A 22,080-nucleotide genomic window follows, 5' to 3' on the forward strand; every position below is an offset into this window, starting at 1 on the left:
CATCGGCTGGCTACTCAGCCTGCCACACAGAGATCTACTTGCTCGTCTGGACCCTTTTCTTGTTTTTGTTGCCGTTTTGTGAGTACTGACCTATACTGTGTTTGGCACCTGGGCGCCTGTTTCTCCTGTGATGCCTGCCTCACCTCACTAGAGACTTCTCTGCAGTCCTGCGCCGGACACTGTATACTACTTACATCGCTCCATGACACTACCCGTACACCTGCTTTAGGCTGGTGCTCAGCAAACTGGATGTACATTGTTGAGTTAACATTCACTGTGTTTTTACATATTGCTTTTGGCCTCACGACCCATTGTGCCTCACCTATATATCGTGCCTTTAGTGTGCTGCTCCATTGCTTCGGTGGGGTTTTAGTATCTGTTTTTTTTTTTTTTTTCTCTTTTTCTCTTCCTCTCTCTATCTCTCTATCTCTTTTGCTTTGCTTTACTCTCCTTCTTGCCTGACCCTACCTCCTCATGGAAAAATACATGGACAACATGTCGAAGACATCGACCAGGCAGGGGAAAGCTAAGGACAAGTCGAGCTCAACATTCAAGTCCTCTTTGCTCCAGGCTTCTGCGCAAGGCGAGAATGTAGACGCTTCCGTTCCTGCTGCTCCTGCGCCCCCTGCTTCTATCTCCTCGCATGACCTGGTTAACATTCTGTCACCTTTACTGGATCAGAAACTGGAAAAGCTCTCCTCTGCAATCGACTCCACCCTTGCCGAACTTACCTCGCAAGGCAAGCGAATTCAGACACTGGAAACTCGACTTTCTGATCTCGAGGACGACTCTGCTGGCCTTAAAGCTTCAGAACAATCGCACGAGGAACTCATTAGCGCTTTACAGGCCCGTGTCGAAGACCTTGAGAACCGTAGCAGGCGCAATAATTTGCGTCTTGTTGGTCTTCCAGAATCAGTCAAATCGGCCGCCTTGTGGCCTCTAGTCACGGAGTGGCTTCCCGCTGCACTGCATCTTTCCCTCCCCCAAAATCGTTTGGTGGTTGAGAGAGTCCACAGAGTGGGGCAGGAGAACCAGTCGCCGACCGCTAGACCCAGAACAGTTATTTTCAAGATCCTGAATTATCTGGATAAAGTTAAGCTTCTCGAAGCCTACAGGAAACACTCGCCTTTACAATATCAAGGTCATACTATTTTATTGTTTCAGGATTTCTCAGCTGCAGTTGCGGCCAAGAGGCGTCAATTCTCACAAGTGTGCTCAATTTTACACAAACGTCAAGTTAAGTTTGCTCTTACCTACCCGGCCAAGCTTCGTGTCACCTATCAAGGGAAGACGCTGTTCTTTGAGACACCTGAGTCCGCGGATTCCTTTGTCCGTACCGACTTGGCAGATGCTGCGACTGATGTGGAGGTTGTTCGGGGGTCAGGCCCTTCTTCTGCCTCCTCTTCTCCTCTTCGCTCTCGCTCTTCTAAACCTTCTAGGGACTGAGGTCCCGCTTCACAGGCTACCTCTCTCTGTTCTGGTTTTCTTTTTTGATTTTTGTTTTTCTTTTGTTTGTTGTTTTTGGTGCCCTTTCCAGCGCACCATGGTTTTGGTTAAAAGTTCTAAAATGCTAACTGGAGGTATTTTACTGGTAAATTCTAAGCAGTTTTTTAATGATAAATATGAATATACATTGGTGTAAAGATATCTTTAATATAAATAAATATAAATAGGGTAAAAAAGTCAATCTGACCAGCAAAAAAAGGAACTTACATTAAGTCCATGCACCCAAAGTGCATCAGTGCATGAATGTGAATAGATCACTGATTCTGGAATGAAAAATAAAGTTCAAATGAGTCCTTCCAAACGCGTTTCGCCGACTTGGCTTCTTCAGTAGAAGTGTTCTCAATTCGGTAAGTAATTTCCTTCTATTTCCGTAATATTTTTATAGATATTTCCATATAGGTGTTATCTCACGTCATCTCTCTCTCGTCCAATAGTTTCGTTGCGTGCTATGTACGTCATCGCGTCTTGTTGCGTCTTGTTGCGTGTAGATGTGTTATCCTGTACTGTTTGTTTTTTCTTTCTTTGAAGGTGATCGTATTCCGTATATGTCTGGATTTCCGTATACGTCATCACGCTCTGCTGCGTATTGTGTGCGTCATCGCGCACCACTCGTCCCCCTTCTTAATGACTTTCGCGTCTCGTGTATCTTTAAACCCCGAGATCGACCAGAAGATTCAGCCTCCGTTTGGGGAGATTATGCCACGACTCTCCCAATACATGGGAAATGAAAGAGTACAAATGGTTAGAATTAATCCAACAGGTAAGTGGGCTTATAATTGACCGCTCTATCTGAGAAAATGAACCGGACGGGAGGAAGACGGAACGAAAGAAAGACTTAGAAGAATACAGAGGAAGGCAAATACCCCGAATATGTTGCAACCCTTTCTAAAGTGTATATACGATTATTAAATCATTTATGAAATCTATATGTGTAATATTTGTGACTATTATTAAGAGGAATGTGTTTGGGTATAATTAATTTAATTTATTTTATTTTAATTTATTCATGTGAAAATATCATAGAGTGTGATATAATGATTTATTTAAATTATTGCTGTGACATGTAACTGTGTTTTAATGCATTTATGTGAATAAAGTGAAGAAAAAATTATAAAAATAAAATAAAGTGTCTGGATTTTTTTTTTTTTATAAATGAAATGTATTACATCTTTTCCAATAGAGATTAAATGAACCCAGGGCCGGCCTTAGGGGTGTGCGACCTGTGCGACCGCACAGGGCGCCATGGTTGCAGGGGCGCCTGACCGGGACTTAGATTAAAGCATCTGTTTTTTTTTTTGTGTGTTTTTTTAAAACTTTATTTAACATCATTCATGTTAAATAAAGTTTTAAAAAAACCCCGATGTTTAAATCTAAGTCCCGGTCAGGGGCGCCGAGCGGTTGCTCGTGAAGTTCTCGGCAACCGCTCGGCGCCCCTTACTCTCCGTGACTCCGTCGCTGTGCCGGCATCTCATGTTGAGCGCCGGACTATTCCGGCTCTCAACATGAAATGCCGGCACCGCGGCAGAGCAAGAAGACGGATGCCTCCCGCTCTCACCGCAGGACTCCGGCAACAAGGTAAGTGGGGGGGGTGTAGTTTGAAGGGGCAGAGGGGGGGGTGTAGTTTGAAGGGGCAGAGGGGGGGGTGTAGTTTGAAGGGGTAGAGGGGGGGTGTAGTTTGAAGGGGCAGAGGGGGGTGTAGTTTGAAGGGGCAGAGGGGGGTGTAGTTTGAAGGGACGGGGGGGTGTAGTTTGAAGGGACGGGGGGGTGTAGTTTGAATGGACGGGGGGGTAGTTTGAAGGGGCAGAGGGGAGGGGTAGTTTGAGGGGCGGTAGTTTGAAGGGGCATGGGGGGGTAGTTTGAAGGGGCAGAGAGGGGGGGTAGTGAGGGGGGGCGCCAGAGGAGTAGTCCGCACAGGGCGCCACAACGCCTAAGGCCGGCTCTGAATGAACCAAATAATTATCCATAACAGGTTATATGTTAAATATCATGGAAAAAATGAGATAAAAATAGAACATATTTTAAAATAATCAAGATACTAAAAAAGTGAAAAATAGAGGAAATATTATATGAATATAGAGATCAAGTTCTATTATTACTAAAAAAAATTGATAAAGGAAGTGGTTCTGTCTGTATAATATGTTACAGATCTATATGTACAAGGTACTACAATATTAAAATAAAATTTTATAATTTAATACAATATATGGTAAATATATATGTAAAAATTGCTAAAAATAAAAATACTATAATTTGTTGTGATATGTATTAAATATATATGAGAAATATTAAAATGAATTATTATAATATATAATATATGTATTATTATAATTTAATACAATATATGGTAAATATATATGTAAAAATTGCTAAAAATAAAAATACTATAATTTGTTGTGATATGTATTAAATATATATGGGAGATATTAAAATAAATTATTATAATATATAATATATGTATTTTGGATGTAGAAATCTATAAATATTAACACAATATAAAATATAATATATTATACGCCTATATGAATATAATATTATAATGAGTAGAGAGAAAAACCAATTTTAAAAATATATCTAATAATATAAAAATATAAAAAGGGAATAAAGATTAGGGATAGGATGGAGCTATGATGCAGTGATTAGAAAATTAATCCATGAATGCTAAAATATCAAGTTCCATATTGAGACCCCCTTTTGTCTGGAACTTATAGATCCATTCAGTCTCTCGTTTGGCCAACATTTCTTTGATATTTCCTCCCCGCCAATGTGGGGTGACAATATCTATCCCTAAAATTTTGAAATTCTCAAAAGAGAAATCTTTACAATTATTTGCGTGTCTAGGCACGCTGTGTTTGGGGTTGTTATTCCTAATCCCTCCTATGTGTTCAAGGGCCCTAATTTTTAATTTTCTAGAGGTTCGCCCTATGTATTGAGCTCCACATTGACATTCCAACATATAAATCACATTGGTAGTGTTGCAATTAATAAAATGTTTAATTTTATACTCTCTCCCCGTATTTGTACATTTAAAAGTCAAACTCTTTTTCTCTTGTGGGCCATATATTCTACATAATTTACATCTCCCGCATTTGTGATACCCGGGAGTTTTTATGGAAAGAAAATTTAAATTTTTCTTTTCCGTCTCTGGTAATGCACTAGGTGCCAATAATAACTTTAAATTTTCTGTTTTTTTATATATAATGTTTGGATTTTCAGGTAAGCAATCTTTCAGAATATTATCCTCTCTCAAAATGGGCCAACACTTCTTAATGGCTTTCTTAATTTCGAATGCTTTATCATTGTACCTAGTGCAAAAAGAAAACTCAAAATTCTTCTTAGGATGCTGTTGGTTTTTAAAAAATTCATCTCTCTTTTTCTCTTTGATGAGTTTAAAACTATCTTGTAGTAGATCCTGTGGGTAGTTTTTACCTTCAAATTTTTATATCAATTTTTGACTTTGAGCTATAAATTCATTATCCTCCGTGCAATTTCTGCGAATGCGACCAATCTGTCCTCTTGGGATGTTACGTAACCAATTCGGATGATGGCAGCTGGTATAATTGATATAGCTGTTCCTGTCGGCTGGCTTAAAATATGTTTTTGTGTGAATCTCCTCTCCTTTAATATACAGGGTGAGGTCTAAGAAGTTAATTTCTTCTTTATGTATGCACGAGGTAAATTGTAAATTATAGTTGTTATAGTTTACATAAGTTATAAAAGAATTTAGCTGTTCTAAAGGACCATTCCAAATTATAAGGATATCATCAATATATCTACGCCAGAGGACCAGATTCGCAAAAAAAGGGTTTTGAGACCAGATGTGTTCTTGTTCCCAGTCCGCCACATATAAATTAGCGTAACTGGGTGCGAATCTGGTCCCCATGGCGGTACCGCATAGTTGTAGGAAAAAATTAGATTGAAACCAAAAGTAATTATGAGTGAGAATGAATTGTATGCATTTTAAGATGAATTCTCGTTGTAGAGGGTCCATTTTCTCATCTTTTTTCAATATTTTTTCAATAGTCTGTACTCCTTTTTTATGAGGAATAGCTGTATACAGAGATGAGACATCTATTGTGGCCCATATATAGTTTGATGACCATTTTATCTCCTTCAATATTTCCAATATGTGTTTAGTGTCCCGTATATAAGATAAAGAAAGGGTAACATATCTTGCGCCCCACAACTTTGTGTTTATTTGTATTTTTACACTTTAAGGAAGAGTGTTATTTATGTGGGCAGCTGCATTTTTATTTGGGAAATAACACATTTATTTGTCACTTCACAATTTCACGTGATTTTAGGTTTTTGTTTTCTATTTAAATTCTAAGCAGTTGTCAGACATTGTTCTTTGGTGGCTGTGGGGGGCTCGCTGGGACTCTCCTGCACCGTGTTTCCTAATTATTCTCGTTCTCTTCCCGACTCCACGGGCGGGCATTGGTTGAGCATTTAATCCAAATGCATACGAATCCTGATTCTACCTCTACATATTCTAAAGCACATGTTCGGATGGTCTCCTGGAATGTGGAGGGCCTGAACTCCCCTGTAAAGAGAAAGAAGGTTTTGTCTTACCTTAAGAAATTGTCCCCAGATCTCCTGTTTTTACAGGAAACCCATTGGACGGATCCTGCCTCTAATACTTTAAAAGCCCCTTGGCTGGGCGACTGTTACTCAGCCATGTATTCCTCAAAGTCCCGAGGGGTGTCAATTATCCTTACAAGGCGATTGCCCTGGCTCGTGGAGTCGGTTATCAGGGATCCGGGGGTAGATACATTGTACTTACACTGACTCTTAATGGTATTAAATACACCTTGGTTAATGTCTATGCACCTAATGTGAATCAAACAGGCTTTTTTGCTGATTTATATTCTGTTTTGTCGGGCCTCCACTGTCCAAATTTGATCCTGGCCGGTGATTTTAATATGACTGCCCACTCTCATTTAGATTCCTCTGCCCCTCAGGCCAGACCTCGGTCCTTCCTTTCCGCTCCGTTGCTACAACACTTCCGCCTCAATGACGTTTTTCTCAGATCCACATAAGTCCTTCTCTCGCCTGGACTATGTTTTCCTTTCTGACGACTTACTCCCCTTCCATTTGTCTTCCCATATTGGTAATATTGTCATTTCTGACCATGCCCCTGTCTGGACTGACTGGACGCTTCGTGACCCCCTTGCCTTTTCACGTAACTGGAGATTCCCATCTTTCATGTCCCAGTCAGAGTCCTTCAAATCATTTTTGGAAACTGAGTGGCACAATTACATCGATGATAACATTGTTCATCTGGACGATGTTAATCTCTTATGGGAGGCCTCCAAGGCTGTACTCCGGGGGCAGATTATCGCATACATGGCGAGGCGTAGGAAGGGGGCCGATGAAAAACTTGTTTCTCTTAATAAGACGTTGACTCAGGCTTACCAGGATTATAAGGCTCATGCCACCCCTGAGACGGAACGGGCCTACAAGGAGGCTAAAGCCTTGTACGATGCTTGGGCAGCTGAGAGGGCCCAGACCTCATATACCTTTGTCCGTAATAGGTTTTTCCGTTGGGGCAATCGTTCTGGAAAACTGTTGGCCAACCTCGTGCGGCACTCCCTACATACTCACCGGGGGGTTCGGGAGGTGCGTCCCACTCCGACGTCCTCCTGTACAGACCCTAAAGACGTTGCCGCCAGTTTTGCGGATTATTTTGAGTCTTTTTACTCGGCTGTTCCGGTTACTACTGAGACGGTCTTGGAGATATTCACCAAAGCACAAATACCTAAGCTACTTCCCGAGGATAGGGAGGTCCTTGGGGCCCCAATTACACTCCGGGAGCTACAAACAGTCATTCAATCCTTGCCTAACAACAAAACGCCCGGCCCTGATGGCCTTCCGGCCGAATATTACAAGCTTCTCTTGCCCCATATTCTCCCATATTTGAAGGATCTTTACAATAATATTCTGAATGGCAATCCCCCCCCACCGAATTCTAATACTTCTCGAATAGTGGTTGTTTTAAAACCTAATAAGGACCCTACCCTTCTTCCGTCGTATAGGCCCATTTCCCTTCTTAATCAAGATCTTAAGATTCTTTCTAAGCTAATGGCCAATAGACTCCAAACTATATTACCTAACCTAATCTCTCCTTCTCAAACCGGTTTTATGAGGGGGAGGCGCTCGACGCAGAACATCCGCCGTGTCTTAGCTGCCATTCACCACACTAAACTTGCCCGTCAGTTCCATAATATTATTATCAGTTGCGACGCCGATAAGGCGTTTGACAGGATCTCATGGCAATACCTCACTGGTTTTCTCAAATTTCATCATTTCGGAATGCCATTCCTGAACCTGTTTAGGGCGCTATATGAGTCCCCTGTAGCACAACTGACAGTTAATGGTCTTAACTCCCGATTCTTTTCACTAGGTAGGGGTACTAGACAAGGCTGCCCCTTATCCCCACTTTTTTTCAACCTGGCGGTGGAACCCTTGATACGTCTTCTAGAGGCCTCTCAATCTATTGTAGGTATCAAGGTGGGCAGGGTAGCACTTAAATCAGCGGTTTTTGCGGACGATTTTCTTTTATTCCTATCCGATCCTAAATCGGCCATCCCCCACCTTTTGACTTTATTACAATTATTTCACGAGGCCTCCGGTTTCCTAATTAACCCGCTTAAGACGGTGGCCTTGCCCATTTATGACCAGGCTAAGTTAGGTTGGGGTGATACTTTCCCCTTCCAATGGTCCTCCTCACGCTCCATAACTTACTTAGGTCTGCAGATTCCCGCAAATTTACATCTTCTTTATGATTTAAACTTTTCCCCACTCCTCTCTCGCATGGCGACCGATTTCCGCTCCTGGGGGCGACTACCGCTCTCCCTAACGGGTCGTTGCCATTTATACAAAATGGTGACCTTCCCTCGTCTTCTCTACCCCCTTCAAATGCTGCCGCTTATCATAAAAAAATGCGACCTCCGCGCACATGATAGACTCCTCCGTAACTTTTTATGGCAACATAAGAAACATAGGATTTCTTTATTTAAACTCCAACAGCCTGTTTCCCAGGTTTGGCCTTAACCTTCCGAGCCCCCTGGGATATAGCCTTGCTGCTAACTATAAAATAGCACTTGAATGGCTTTTACAAACACCTTGCTGTGTCTGGCCTCTCTTGGATCAACAGTTTACACCTGACGTTCACCTTGCCTCTCTTCTCCACCTGCCCCCTTCCGACTGGCCTGTTTCCTTACGAGACAACCCACTACTTGTTGCCCCTGCCAGGGCTTGGAGGTTGGTGCGTAGGGCCCAAGGCCTTAGCCCAAATGTCTCCTTGTTCCTGCCTTTCCTCCGCAATCCTGATTTCCATGACGGCAGGGCTGCTGCTCTGTTTTCCCACTTGTATGCTAAGGGGGGCAGGCTCCTGACCCATTTCTTAACTGATGGTACTGGGGCATTACTTTCCTACGAAGGTCTTTTGACTAAATTCTACCCCATTCATATTCATAGGTTGCATTTCCTACAAATCTCCAGTTATGCTTCTAAAATTCTCTCCTGCCTTTCTCCATCTGACAAGAACAATAGACTAGATAAACAGACCCTACTCTTGCAGACTGGTCCTACCTCTGTCTCCCGACTATACTGTTTGACTCGCCCGTTGATTGATCTAGAGACTGTGACTCAGGACCTTGCTAAATGGCGGCTGGACTTCCCAGACCTTACGACAGACTGCCTGGTTGACGCCACTATTAGGGCTACTAGGATATTAGTCTCTAAATCCTATTCTGAAATGTTTTTAAAATTGTTACATAGGGCCTACCTTCCCCCAAAGCTATGGAAACTGGTGCACATGGCGGCTGATTCCCACTGCCCGAAATGTCTCCATCCTGACGCAGACTTAATGCACTGCCTCTGGCTCTGTCCCCAAATTCAGGTTTTCTGGGCTTCCATTCATGATTTTGTCACTACATCGTTGAAACTGCCTCTTACTATGACCCCCGAATGGGCTTTATTTGGCATTTTTTCCTCCACCGATACTTGTCGACTTCCAGCGAGAGATAGATCCCTACTGGTGGTGGTGGCGGCGGTGGGGAAGAAGGCCATTCTTTCTCAGTGGATCCAACCACATCCACCCACTTTAGCCATGTCCCTGTCACGACTTAATTATATTTTCCAAATGGATTGGACCGAATCTTCCCTACATAGAGAAACCAAAGCGCGTGCCTTCTTTACAAAATGGTCGGCGTATATTCCCACACTGGCTCCCTCCACTAGGGCCTCACTCCTTTCCATGTTCCAATACACTGGATGGTTTTCTCGGCAAATCCTACTGGGCAGACACCCCCTGCCGGGTTTAGGTTGATTTTATTTTATTCTCATTTTATTTTATTATTATTGTAAGGTTTTACTTATGTATCTTGAATTATATACTTTGGTACACGATGTATCGTTTGTTGTCCTGGCTGTGTGCTGTGTCGGGCATCCCTTCCGCTTCGTTCTCCTCGTCATACTCTTACTTTGTCTTATTTACCATTGTACCACTGACGACTGCTTTAAAATCAATTTGTAATTTTTATTCTTTTTGATCTTTGTATACGTATGTTTGTATACTTCAACTGTATACCTCCTGTTTGCGTCAAAAATAAAAGTTTAAAAAAAAAAAAAAAAATAGTGGCCACTTCTACCACAATGTACAAACACGTAAGTGAGTATTTTAAGGGCTCATGTCCTCTCCATCATCATTCCTAACATCTTGTCACGTTCTGCCCAGGCTGCGGAGCTGCATATCTGTCTTGTTTCAGATTCCCTGTTTTGCTTCGATCCATTCCTGGATTTCCTTTTGCTTTGTTCTGATCTTCCATTCCTTGCTTCTGCTTCAGCTCTTTGCTTCAGCTCTGTTTCCTTTATAAGGTGTGCCCCACCAGTGTGTTCTGTTTGTCTCAGTCTTCAGTCTAAAGGTATGTCTCAGTGCCATGTGTTTGGTTGACATGTTTGGTTTGTTTCGTACCACTGTCAGCAGGGATTAGCGTTAGGACCCGCCGTCATTGGAGTACTTTGGCGTAGTGGTGGGCTAAGCATACTATGGCCATATCATGTGACGGAATCTCCAATTGTTATCAAACAGTCTTAGGCTAGTTTCTGTATTCATGTTTGTTTGTCTCTTATGTACCTTTGCCCTTCTTCCTTGTATCATCTGAGGATTCCGGTTCCTCTCTCCTCTCCCTTTGTCCTAGTTAAAATGTCCTATCCTTGCTTAAAGGATAAGCGTCCGAGGATTCCGGCTCCTCACTCCTTCCCCTGTGTTCCTTGCCTTCCCTGTCCTTTGTTGTGCCCTGTATCATGTATATCTTGTCTAGTAATGTTTATTCCTTGTCTGGTTCACTGTAGTGCCCTGTATCATGTATATCTTGTCTAGTAATGTTTATTCCTTGTCTGGTTCACTGTAGTGCCCTGTAACATGTATGTCTTGTCTGGTTATGTTTCGTGCCTGGTCTCCCTGTCCCTTGCTTGTTATGTTTCTGCTTACCCTTTGCTTAGCTTCCATACTCCCAGCCTGCAGCATCCTGCACGTGATTCTAATGATATGCTTCATGCCTGCTCCAGGATGCCTGCAGGATATCACCTCGCTTCATTCTGGACTTCATCAGCTGCCATATCAGGGCGCTGGTGTTTGGCTGCACAACCCTAGGTGCTCACCTGGGTGAGTGTGGTCACCCTGCAACCAGGCCCTGTCCAAACTCCACTACTGCACTGTGACTCCTGCATACAATCGTCGGGCGCGCTGGGTCCTTTCAGTCATCTGTTTGGACCCAGTCCGTGACACATCTCGTGTTAGGATATCAAATCCTACAGGTATTGTCAACTACACTACTTGTGCAGGCAACGAATTTGGTTTTCCGACCGTTCCATTCGGATGAAATTTGGGACTACAGGACCATCACCAGTCACAGCAGCGCTGCACCAATGGATGCACACATCCATCAGCATGCTATGGGACTGAATTTCACCAACAACTGGACCATTTAGATTAATTGATCCCTCAAAGCAAGGAAGATGATAATGCAGCAGCAGCAGTAGTAGTAGGGAACTGAGTAGACACTGGTAGATACACACATTCTGCTCCATGGTACAGGAAACTGAATTTCATTAAAAATTAGAAAAATATTTAAAGAGTTGATCCCTCAGAGTAAGAAATGAGATTACGGCACAGCAAACACATATATCCAGCTACAAGACTGACTTTCCCCAATATTAAAAAAATGAAAGAATTGATCCATTAGAGTAAGACGGGGATTGAGGAGCAGCAGTACAGCATGTGGCCTGGGCAGGCACTGGCAGATAGACACATACATTGGTGAAGGACTGAATTTCCACAATATTAAAAAATAAATAAAAGAATTGGCCACCATTGAGTAGGCCAGGGCCTCTAGCAGTTTCCCTCTGAAGCAAAGCTGTACTGTGATGTGTACATAGGTGTCCAGAGATGTCCTTTCACCTTACCCCTGCTATCTTACATAGTTACATAGTTACATGCTCCCACACTTTACTACGAGGTAGCAGCGTTTTTTTGTAGTTTTTTCCACAATAGTATTTGGGATAGTGGTGGCTGAAGTGCTACCATTGCATGTAGGGGGACCCGTGACATAACTACCCTACTGATGCTTCTGCAGAGTGGAAGGAGCAACACATTTAACAGAGAAATGACTGGAAAATGTGTCGCTTGCCTCCTCCAAGTCTTGCTTATAATCTAAATACAAATCGTGGCCATCAACATTCTTGGCGTAAAACCCACTTCTGTTGCAAGAGTACACCTTCCCTCTAGAGACCCCTGGAGACGTATAGGCAGAAGGGGTTACATGACCCAGCCATGCACTCAGGAAGGAACTGGGGGAGGATTTGGGGTCAAACATCGGTCAGCGACTCAGTATCACCTGGGTGGGATTTATTTTGGAGGGAAAATATACTGTATAAATTTATGTGAAAATAACCATATTTATTATTTCAAACTGATATACAGAGGAGAGAAGATTCCCGCCCTCCCTCCCCGAGTCTAGGAGTTCAGCGGAGGACGGCTGCATTGGATTGCGTTGGGATCTGGCGGAGTGATCCAGAGGTTTTTAGACCTTGATCTAGTTTGTGGTATGGGCATACATTCATGTTGTGTTAGATGTTAGATGTTAGAGTGATGCCCATACAGGTTTTCTACATTCAAGGTGTTTATTGCCCCGACCCATCGTGTCCTGAGTTTTACAACGACCGGTGGTATCTGGCGGGGCTGGTGTCGTCAATAGGACCATTAAGTTATGGTCGGTTCAGTTTTAAATTCAGAATTTTAAGACGTGTACATTTCTTTAATACTGTTAAATTTGGAGTAATAAACAATGTCGCGGCATTTAGTAAATAAATGCCGTGGCCAATTCTAAATCCAATGTGCCTCCGTGTCATTTATTTGGTGTTCGAACAGTTTATACACAGTGCCGTAATGATAATGTGTAGTGCATGGGTCATGTTCCTCACTTCACTGGACCAAAAATAAATCTGCTGACATCATCTGACTGTGTCTGCCCATCTTCGCTTTGGACTGCTTGCGGTAGTGGTAGCACAAGGGGTGGTTGTGGTGGCACCGATAGTGGTTTTATTCCGTGCTCTACCATAGAATAGCTTTCAAGTTATCTTCACCTTGGATAACCACTAGAGCGAGGGTGTTCGGTGCTGCTGCTGCATGCGGCTCGTGGTAGTTCAACTTCTGACTCTGAGCAAGAAGGCTTCAGGCTACTTGGGACTGGTACTAGGGGCCACTTGACTACTACTTTTTTTTTTTTATACACCCTTGCTGCCAGCTCTCCCCAACCCACAAAAACTTGAATTACTCCTCCTCACAGACATTTCCCAATGTGTTGTACTCACCTTTAAAAAAAAAAAAAATTAAAATGTCTAAACCTACTCAAGAATTTTAAATACTCATATGCCTCATTTTGCCACCAATTTTTATTAATGAATATAATAATTTTGTGTTGTCCACAAACTGGAGATTTTGCTGGTAGCATAAATGTACAACTGTCTTATTAAACTCTACTCTGGTACAGTATTTTAACTAAAACACACTGTGCATTCAAATTAATATGTCACCAATATTTTTAATGAGTTATTGTTTTGTGTTTTCAACAAGTTAATTGTTAAGTAAAACAAACAGCCCTAAAATACATGAAAAAAAAGTCTCCGGCTGCAGTTATTTATACAGCTTCTCTGCTGCGAAGCTAACTACCGTATTTGCTCAATTATAAGACGACCCCCCAAAATCTGAATATTAATTTAGGAAATCTATAGGAAAAAAGTTTTACCAGTAAATGTTAATTCATGCAAACTATGTGAACATTTTTTTCAATAAAAGCTATGATTGAGAAAAATATTTTGTTTTTATTTCCTTTTTTTTTTTCCAACCTGCCCCCCCGGTTATGCACATCTGCCCCCAGGCTTTCCACTCTGCCCCAGAAATGCCTTATACCCCCTATATGCCACTGTGCCCCATGATATGCATTTTAACCCTCTAAATGCCACTGTGCCCCATGATATGCCTTTTAACCCTCTATATGCCACTGTGCCCCATGATATGCCTTTTGACCCCCTATGTGCCACTCTCCAGAATTGCCTTATACCCCTATATGCCACTCTGGCATTTAGGAGGTTAAAAGGCATATTATGGGGCAGAGTGGCATATAGGGAGGTATAAGGCATTTCAGGAGGCAGAGTGGCGTATAGAGGGTTAAAAGGCATTTCAGGGGGCAGAGTGGCATTAAGGGGGTTAAAAAAGCATTTCATAGAGCACTCTGTCTCCAGAAATGCCTTATGCCCCCATTTAACACTCCCTCCCCACACATGCATATACACATACACTGTCCTCACACACACCTGCCCATAAACACTGCCCTCACACACACCTGCCCATAAACACTGCCCTTACACACACCTGCCCATAAACACACATATACACATACACTGCCCTTACACAAACACTCAGGGGGGCCCAAGCACAAGGACTGGCCCACCGGGATACTGGGAAATTTCCCGGTGGGCCGGCAGATTCGTGGGCCCGGCGGCCAGCAAACTAAAGGGGAGGGCTGGGCAGGGGGACAATTGCCCCCCAGGCCGGCGGAAATCTAATCTAAACGGCCGCTGTCATTTATATGTACCCTCCTTTACACAGTCCCTTCCTAATAAACCTCACCAAAGAGCACCAAAATGGGTTGTAATGGCACCAAAATGGCATGTAATGGCAGTTCAAATTCCTAAACAGGCAAATTTTGTTTGTGCGAAGTATGTAATATACTGTATGTTGTCCTATACTTATTAATATAGGACAACATACAATATAATACATTATTTTGCTTATTAAATATATTGCATACTATATAACTTACAGCAGTGTGTGTCAAAATTAGCTTTGTGTTTGACATGAGAAATTGGATTTTTTTTAAGTGAATTATTACTTTGACAAATGTTTTTCCTGTTGATACTGACCAAGAGAAAAAAGAGATTTCATTTGTGGCCACAGATTATGTTCTTTGAGTTTTGCTCGTTGCACTATGCATTATTACCCCAAGCACTTCTACCTGTGTGCACAGGCAAAACATACCACTACATGTCCTGGCAATTACATATTATACCTTTTTCCTCCTGTCACTTTTAAACAAAAATTTAATAATGTACTCTGTGCATACTGACCTTATTACTCTGGAAATAAACATCAATATTATTGAGAAACAAGAAAGAATCAAACCACCAGTTTAAAAAAGGATGTATTTTATGGTGCCATTGTACATACAATCAAACACTTGCTTGATTTCCGTGTTTCAAAAAACAGTGTCTCTTCTTTGAAAAACCAACTAAAACCAAACCCTTTTGCATGGCTATAGCTACAAGCAAAATGCTACTGATAGCAGACACATAAATACACTGTATTTTGTTTGCATGGAAGATTTACATATCAGCTTTGGGGCCTCATATGGTTATTGTACTAGGTAAAACTGACTAGCGTTCAACATCTGGATTACCTTTTAGAAAGAGTCCCCAAGAGTTTTTGATTAAAACAAGTTCAAGTGAGAACCAGCAAACCTTAATTTCTTATTTTATGATAGGCATATCAGACTGGTGGCAACTATAAGGAGAGTCTGGACCCAAAACTAGTAAAATTATAATCCAGAAGTGAGCCCCTTTACTATGCTTAGAGATGTACCAGCTGCACCTAGCCGATGATGCCAAAAGTTACATCTACAGTTCCTTTTGTCCAGAGGAGCTTGTAGTTGTTGAATGCTCTTATGGTTCAGACCAGTCTGGTATAATGACATTTCTTTCTGACATAGCAAAAACTTGACTCATATGGGGAGTTGCCAAAGGGCAAGCCTTTGACTAGTGGCTGTCAAGTCTCATAACCTGCTTCAATTTAATCCTTTTCTAATTTCCTAATGAAGAGGAAATGCAAGACAAATGGAACTCAAGTCATGGAGATGTGATCCTGGATTACTGTGTTGATGCAGTGTTACAAAAATAATGATAAAGAAGTTGTAGCTGTTTTATATAGAACAGACATGAGATTAGCATATAATAACATTATGATTTAGCACCTATTCATATGATTTTTTCATACTGACAGATGTTGCAGTAAGAGGTATTTATTTGCCCCTTTGCTGTAAGACAGTTTGAAGCCTAGCATCCTACGTAACATGGATAAAAGTAATCAGGGCTGTATTTAAAATGATTTTCCATTTTAATGTACACTTCTTGAAAATGCTAACAGTTAAAAGTGAAACTTGAGTATGTTTTCAATATTATTTACTCCCAATTAAGACTCTTCCCTATACCTTGCAGAAGCACTATGTTCATATCATAGAATATTTTTCCTATAAATGTTTATGCATCTACATCTTTAACTATTGGAACAATATACTATTTTACTATTAATTTCTTTGCCAAAATTCTGTAAATTTGTAATTTGTACGAATGCACAAGTCTAATAATAATCACTCTACAAATGTAAAAAATATATATTTTCAGTTTCTTCATAGTGTATGTCTTTAAGGTTATAGCATTTTACGGCTGAGCCAAAATGAAAGCAATGAAAATTACTGCAAAAGAACAATTTATAATATTATGAAATCTCATATCTATATTGATCTGAAGATTATTTACAGCAATAAAGGCTGTGCTTTAAGTTAAACGAAATAACGTTAATAATAATCATCATCACTATGGTTTTATTGTATTTGATCTCCGACCATTTACTTTTGTTAATGGCAGTTTCCATCAAAGAGGTTTTTATTGACTATTGTGTACTTTCTGTATTAATTTAATCTGCACATAAAGTTCAAATATTGTGAACGGGACCTGAACAAATGAATCGATTGAAGAATAATAGGAAAACTATAGATAAAAACATACTTTTCTATCCAACTGTCCTTATTTTGAAAGAAAAACAGTGTTGCCCTATAGACTTACCCCTCAAGATTAGGTTGCATGCTGCCGTACCACAGAAGTGTTACACACAAACACTACATGGGACGTTTAAATCTTAATATTTGTAGGTATCACCAACAAGTTGCTATGAGGCTCTTATAATTAAATGTGTGCCTGGTAGAGATAATTATTGTGAAGAACGGGAAACCATGCAGTTACTAGATCAACAGCCAGCCTTTCTGTAGGTGCAGTAATCAGGGAGACGTGGAAAATACCTTGAGGTCATAACAAGAAATTATATATATGAGGTATGCACAATTATAAATACCATCCTGTAACAAAAATCATAATCTTTATAGTAACTCTATCAGTTTTTTGTTGAACTGAGGCTCTCCGCATCTGTTTCCAGTCTCTGATAATACCAAAATCTACAGACAACTAGCTTGGAACATTTCTACAAGAGTAATCAGACTATATATGATTGGAAGCTGAAATCAAAATCAAAATAGCTACAAATTTACCACCAATGATGTAGTAAAAAGGCCAGTTTAAATTGCCCCACTGATTATATAAAGAACCCTTAGTTTTCATCTGCACCAGACACTGACTACATTTTGCATTGCTCAATATAAATAATAATTCCATCCAAAAAGCTTTACATATTTATCTATTGTCATTATTTGATTTATTAACATATGGATGTACACCGCAGTATATTGCATGTCACAGTTACATCCACTTGTCCTAGATTATATTGATTTATTATATTCTCTTTTAATTTAAATACAATGGAAATATTTAATGTATTAGTAAGGCCCTGGAGATCTTGGCTTACAAGGTATAAAATTTTGTTAGTTATCTCAACATGCCTCTGGCTTTGTCAGACATTTCCTGTAGATATGATGTCACACAGTTTAAATGCCAACTTGCTCAACTACTTAGTGGGGTTACAACACAAAGACATTGTGGATATTGTATCACAAGGATGTCTCCATGCAAGACGAACGATGAATGCATAAGTTCCTGCCTCGACACCCTTCTTGACGATGTACTATAAGCACAGGAAAGAATCGGGCATCATGGTAAGTTGGTGGGTTTTCGTTGATGGCCAACTGGCTAGAAGAAGAACAGCAATGGTCGTCTTGGCAAGCTCTCTCTGCCAAACTACTACTACGACTTCTCCAGAGTCCTGTCCTGTGGGATCCATGTAACTGACAGAGGGAGAAGCGGCTGGTGCTGAGGGAGAGGTGAGAAGGACCCCCACTGCAGCTATGCATGGCGTGACGGGAAAAGATAGAAGAACTGCTGGAGGCTCTGTTGCAGCCTTCACAATCACGCAAAACACCACAGGAAGAGTAGCCATTACATATCGATGAATCGGTGAGGTCCATTAACACTGCTTCAGAGTAACTAGGAATCAACTGTCGGTTAGTACAGATATGCCACTCAAGCTCTGTGCTGTCCAAGGTGCTAACCCTCGGCATCCTGAATCTGTATATGGGTTCATCTGATGCTGCAGGGGCCCTATATTCCAGCCCTAGCAACTTTTCAATATGATAGTGAACATGAGCAGTTCGATATTCAATAAAAACTCTCAGCGGCCAGGACAGCATGAGGAGTGCAGAAGCCCAAAAGGCGTAGTGAGAAACATACCAAGGCAGTCGTTCTAGGTCCACATAAGCAACAACTAATTCCTTGAAGTCAACATTTTTAAGCTGCATCCCTTCCCTTGCTTCCATATAATCATCCAGTCCTTCAATTTCTGTGAAGAAGCGGGCACGCTGGGTAAGGTAGGAGTTCTCCGACTCTAAGTTGGCAAAGCTGAAGCACTTGGTGAACTTCAATTTGGTGGCTGGATGGCGATCCAGATCCAACAAATCTTTGGAGATGTCTTTAATACCACAATGGGAATATTCAAACTCTGCTTCAGCCACATGAGTGTTAACCCTCTCGTGGTAGACCTGAGTGGTGGTGTAGGCATCACCATGACGGTATCGGGTGACTTGCCTAGTACGTCTAACAAAGTGATAACTTATTGCCTTCCACCAAATGCAAGGTGTAGCTTGACGCATACGCTGTATCTGGTCATAAACGCTGCTCACATCAGCCTTATGCTGGAGTTCACTCTTAGCATGGCAGTGCCAACATTCCACCAAGTAGACTACATAAAGCATAGCAAGGAAGGCCAAGGGGATGTACACATATCCATCAGAGCAAGGACTGCCATGGTAGATCATAGATCTCCCTTTTAGAGAGCTATCAAAGCTGAGCTTGGTCACACGGGTTACCTGACACCAGGTCACTGCCCCAAGACAAACAAACATGAGGATGGACAAAAGAAGGCATTTCCAGTGGGACTCCCGGCACATAGACGCACTCAGAGACTGCTTTTCTGGAAGTTGCTGGGAAGGAAGGAAAACAAACAACACAAAAGAATAAAAACAATGCAGACATATTATGAATAATGAACAGAAATAACTGACTGGCCTATTTAATAGAGATACAGCAAGTAATTAGAATTGTATTTATTTATTGGACACAACTGCATGCAAAGCGAATAAAGTACTACACCAGGGGTTACTGCAAAAATATCTTATTCGTGAATTATTTCAATTCTTGATTGTGATTGTTTTGGATCAGCTTGTAGTATTTCATACTATTAACCTTTAAAAGCCATATGTAGATTTGTGGTTAAAAGTGTTGTGTTGAGTGGAGGGAGTCTGGCCACACCTGAGCTTGACTTCAGAAAACAGCAAAGTTATGAATTAAATGGCAATTCGTGTTTAGGAATAAACCTAAAGAAAGCATATTAATGTAGTTACAGACTACATTAACATGCATTCTTCTTTAACGTTCTTTGTTATTGTGGCTGTCAATGACCATAAACTCTCTCTTAAAGTGGTAAAAAGTGGTATATTTCGTATTTATCGCAGCTAAAGATGCTGTACCACTTAGCCATAACATTATGTTATGTACATAAACTTTAGCATAATTTAAGGTAGCCCTTTGAGTCCCATGCAAACAACCTGCGTAAGCAATGAGTGCGCATGTAGAAGCCGGAGCTGTGAAGGTAGCTGCATCCAGAACAACCGCCATTGCTCCAGATTTTAAAATGTAGGTTAATTAAACGTGATCGCGGCAAAACTTCCTGATGGGCAAGTGGGCCATTTTATTCTTACACTAATGAAATCCTCTGCAATTAGAAGAGGACTAATTTGTTACCACTGGCTGATCTTTGTGTGAAACTCACACCTTACTATATAATAACAATATATAGATGATTACACATCTCACACACACATGAGGTGATATGTTGAGTCAGAGCCATATGGAACAAAAACAGTATACATGCATGTTGGGCCCCTAAACACAGTTTACAGGGGGCTGCGTTCTGTGTTACTCTTTTGGCCATGCATTAGGCTGCAGATGTATCTATACCACCAAAAGCATAGTTATCTCTTCTTACGGTTCATTTACAGAGCAACAACAGAATCTGCAAAAGCCTTTGCAACTGGGCTGACAATATATAATGATATGGTAATGTATTTAAACAATTGAGACAGAAGATGCAATGAGTCTTGATTGCTTGAACTTATGGTCTATTCCTAACGCCCCAGAAGCTAAGGGTCCTCTGATATGACATAACACTCTAGGGCTCACAGTCAGTGATGGCACAGACTGATACATGGGAACAGGAGAAGAGCACTGGATACCATCCATCCTGTAGCTCACCATTATCACTGTCCCTTTAAACCACATACATACTAAAGAACTAAGCACACTAAGCAAACATTTAAACAAAGGGCATTAACTAATATCAGCACCTCTTTGATTATAAAGACTAAATGTGTAATGTGTCTATGTGTCTGGCCATAGTATTAGGATAATTATAATACAATATGGCATGATCATATTGTATCATAGAAAAGACCTTTCTTTTCTATGTCTTTTAGCAACATCAATATTTGCACATTAGACTTGTAGACTAGGAAAGAAGATGATGAGAGTTGGAGTCAAACAACATTCGGATGACCACATACACACATTAAAGTTAATATGTGGCACAGAATAGGAAAATAATTTAAAATCCCACAGCAGCATCCTCCAGGGCAAAACTGATGAAGATGAATGCATTGCTGAGTAATGATCTACACAGCGATAATGACTATAGTGAGTAATACAATGCTGGATATCCCCTATAATATATACCCTACAGAGAAAGGTAATGTACTGCACATGAGTGATCAGTTTAGGATCAATAGGTCAGCCTGCGAGAAGTGGCTTCTCATTATGTACAGGAGAAGAGATTCTGGGAGAGCCCATTGGCCTCTGCAGCAACGCTTTCTCTGCAGCTAGTCTTCGCTGACGGATATAAATATTGTGTTTCTGCAGGTGTCAGCAGACTTGTTTCTTAAGGACATCAAGGGAGATCCCTGGTTATGCGAAGGATTTCTGATTATCGTGGTCACAAAGAATAAACAGAAATGACTGCCTAACACAATGCACTATTTTCCAGGATCTTAAGATCAGTTACCAAGCTGAGTGCCACAGATCACTGTAGGGATGTAAAACAATAAAGACTTTATGGGCTTTGCTGTAATGTGTTGATTTGTCCTCATCTCAGTGCTGCGTGATTATCTACACTATATTCTATACTATATCTACATCTACACCGTATTCTATACTATATCTATTATATCTATATCTACGACGTATTCTATACTATATCTATTATATCTATATCTATACCACATTCCTGAGGTTTGTGTTCACAAACATTAAGTGATATCGTTAAAACATCTTCAGGAAATCTTACAATGGGTCATCAAAAAAAGTAGTTACCTACGGACACTGAACTTTAACCCAATCTTTGTGTGCCAGCATCAATCAGTTTAGCTTAGACATTTGCAGATGCTTTGTTCTGTGCCTGCCAAATGTTTGGCAGTGGAATCTACAGATGTGCTTTTTTGCTTTATTTCCATTCCCAGGCTAAGTTGGCTACGTGTGATAGTAGTTGTAGTGTAACTAAAGCAGGAGGATACGGATAGCTAAAAAGCCCAGTGTAACCCGTTTCACAGGTTCTGTAACCTTAACCACATGAAGGGTACAAAGCAGGAAACACACATGCACTCTACAGAGGGTGGTAGGGGCAAATAC

At 41.1% G+C, this 22,080-nt stretch overlaps 1 protein-coding gene across 1 annotated transcript; it reads right to left on the reverse strand.

Annotated features, from left to right (window-relative positions):
- Window positions 1–17,900: 17,900 nt before the first annotated feature.
- LOC149274860 (transmembrane protein 151B) lies at window positions 17,901–19,292 on the reverse strand. Its single transcript, XM_089505190.1, has one exon. The coding sequence runs from the start codon at window positions 19,290–19,292 to the stop codon at window positions 17,901–17,903; it is 1,392 nt and encodes a 463-aa protein (XP_089361316.1).
- Window positions 19,293–22,080: the final 2,788 nt, after the last annotated feature.

This window comes from Sceloporus occidentalis, unplaced genomic scaffold (assembly GCF_023333645.1).
Source record: "Sceloporus occidentalis isolate IW3139 unplaced genomic scaffold, rSceOcc1.0.p SCAF_316, whole genome shotgun sequence".
Lineage (NCBI taxonomy): Eukaryota > Metazoa > Chordata > Lepidosauria > Squamata > Phrynosomatidae > Sceloporus > Sceloporus occidentalis.

Coding starts and splice junctions, on each gene's coding strand:
- LOC149274860 (XM_089505190.1), bottom strand. CDS start 19,292: ATGTGCCGGGAGTCCCACTGGAAATGCCTTCTTTTGTCCATCCTCATG.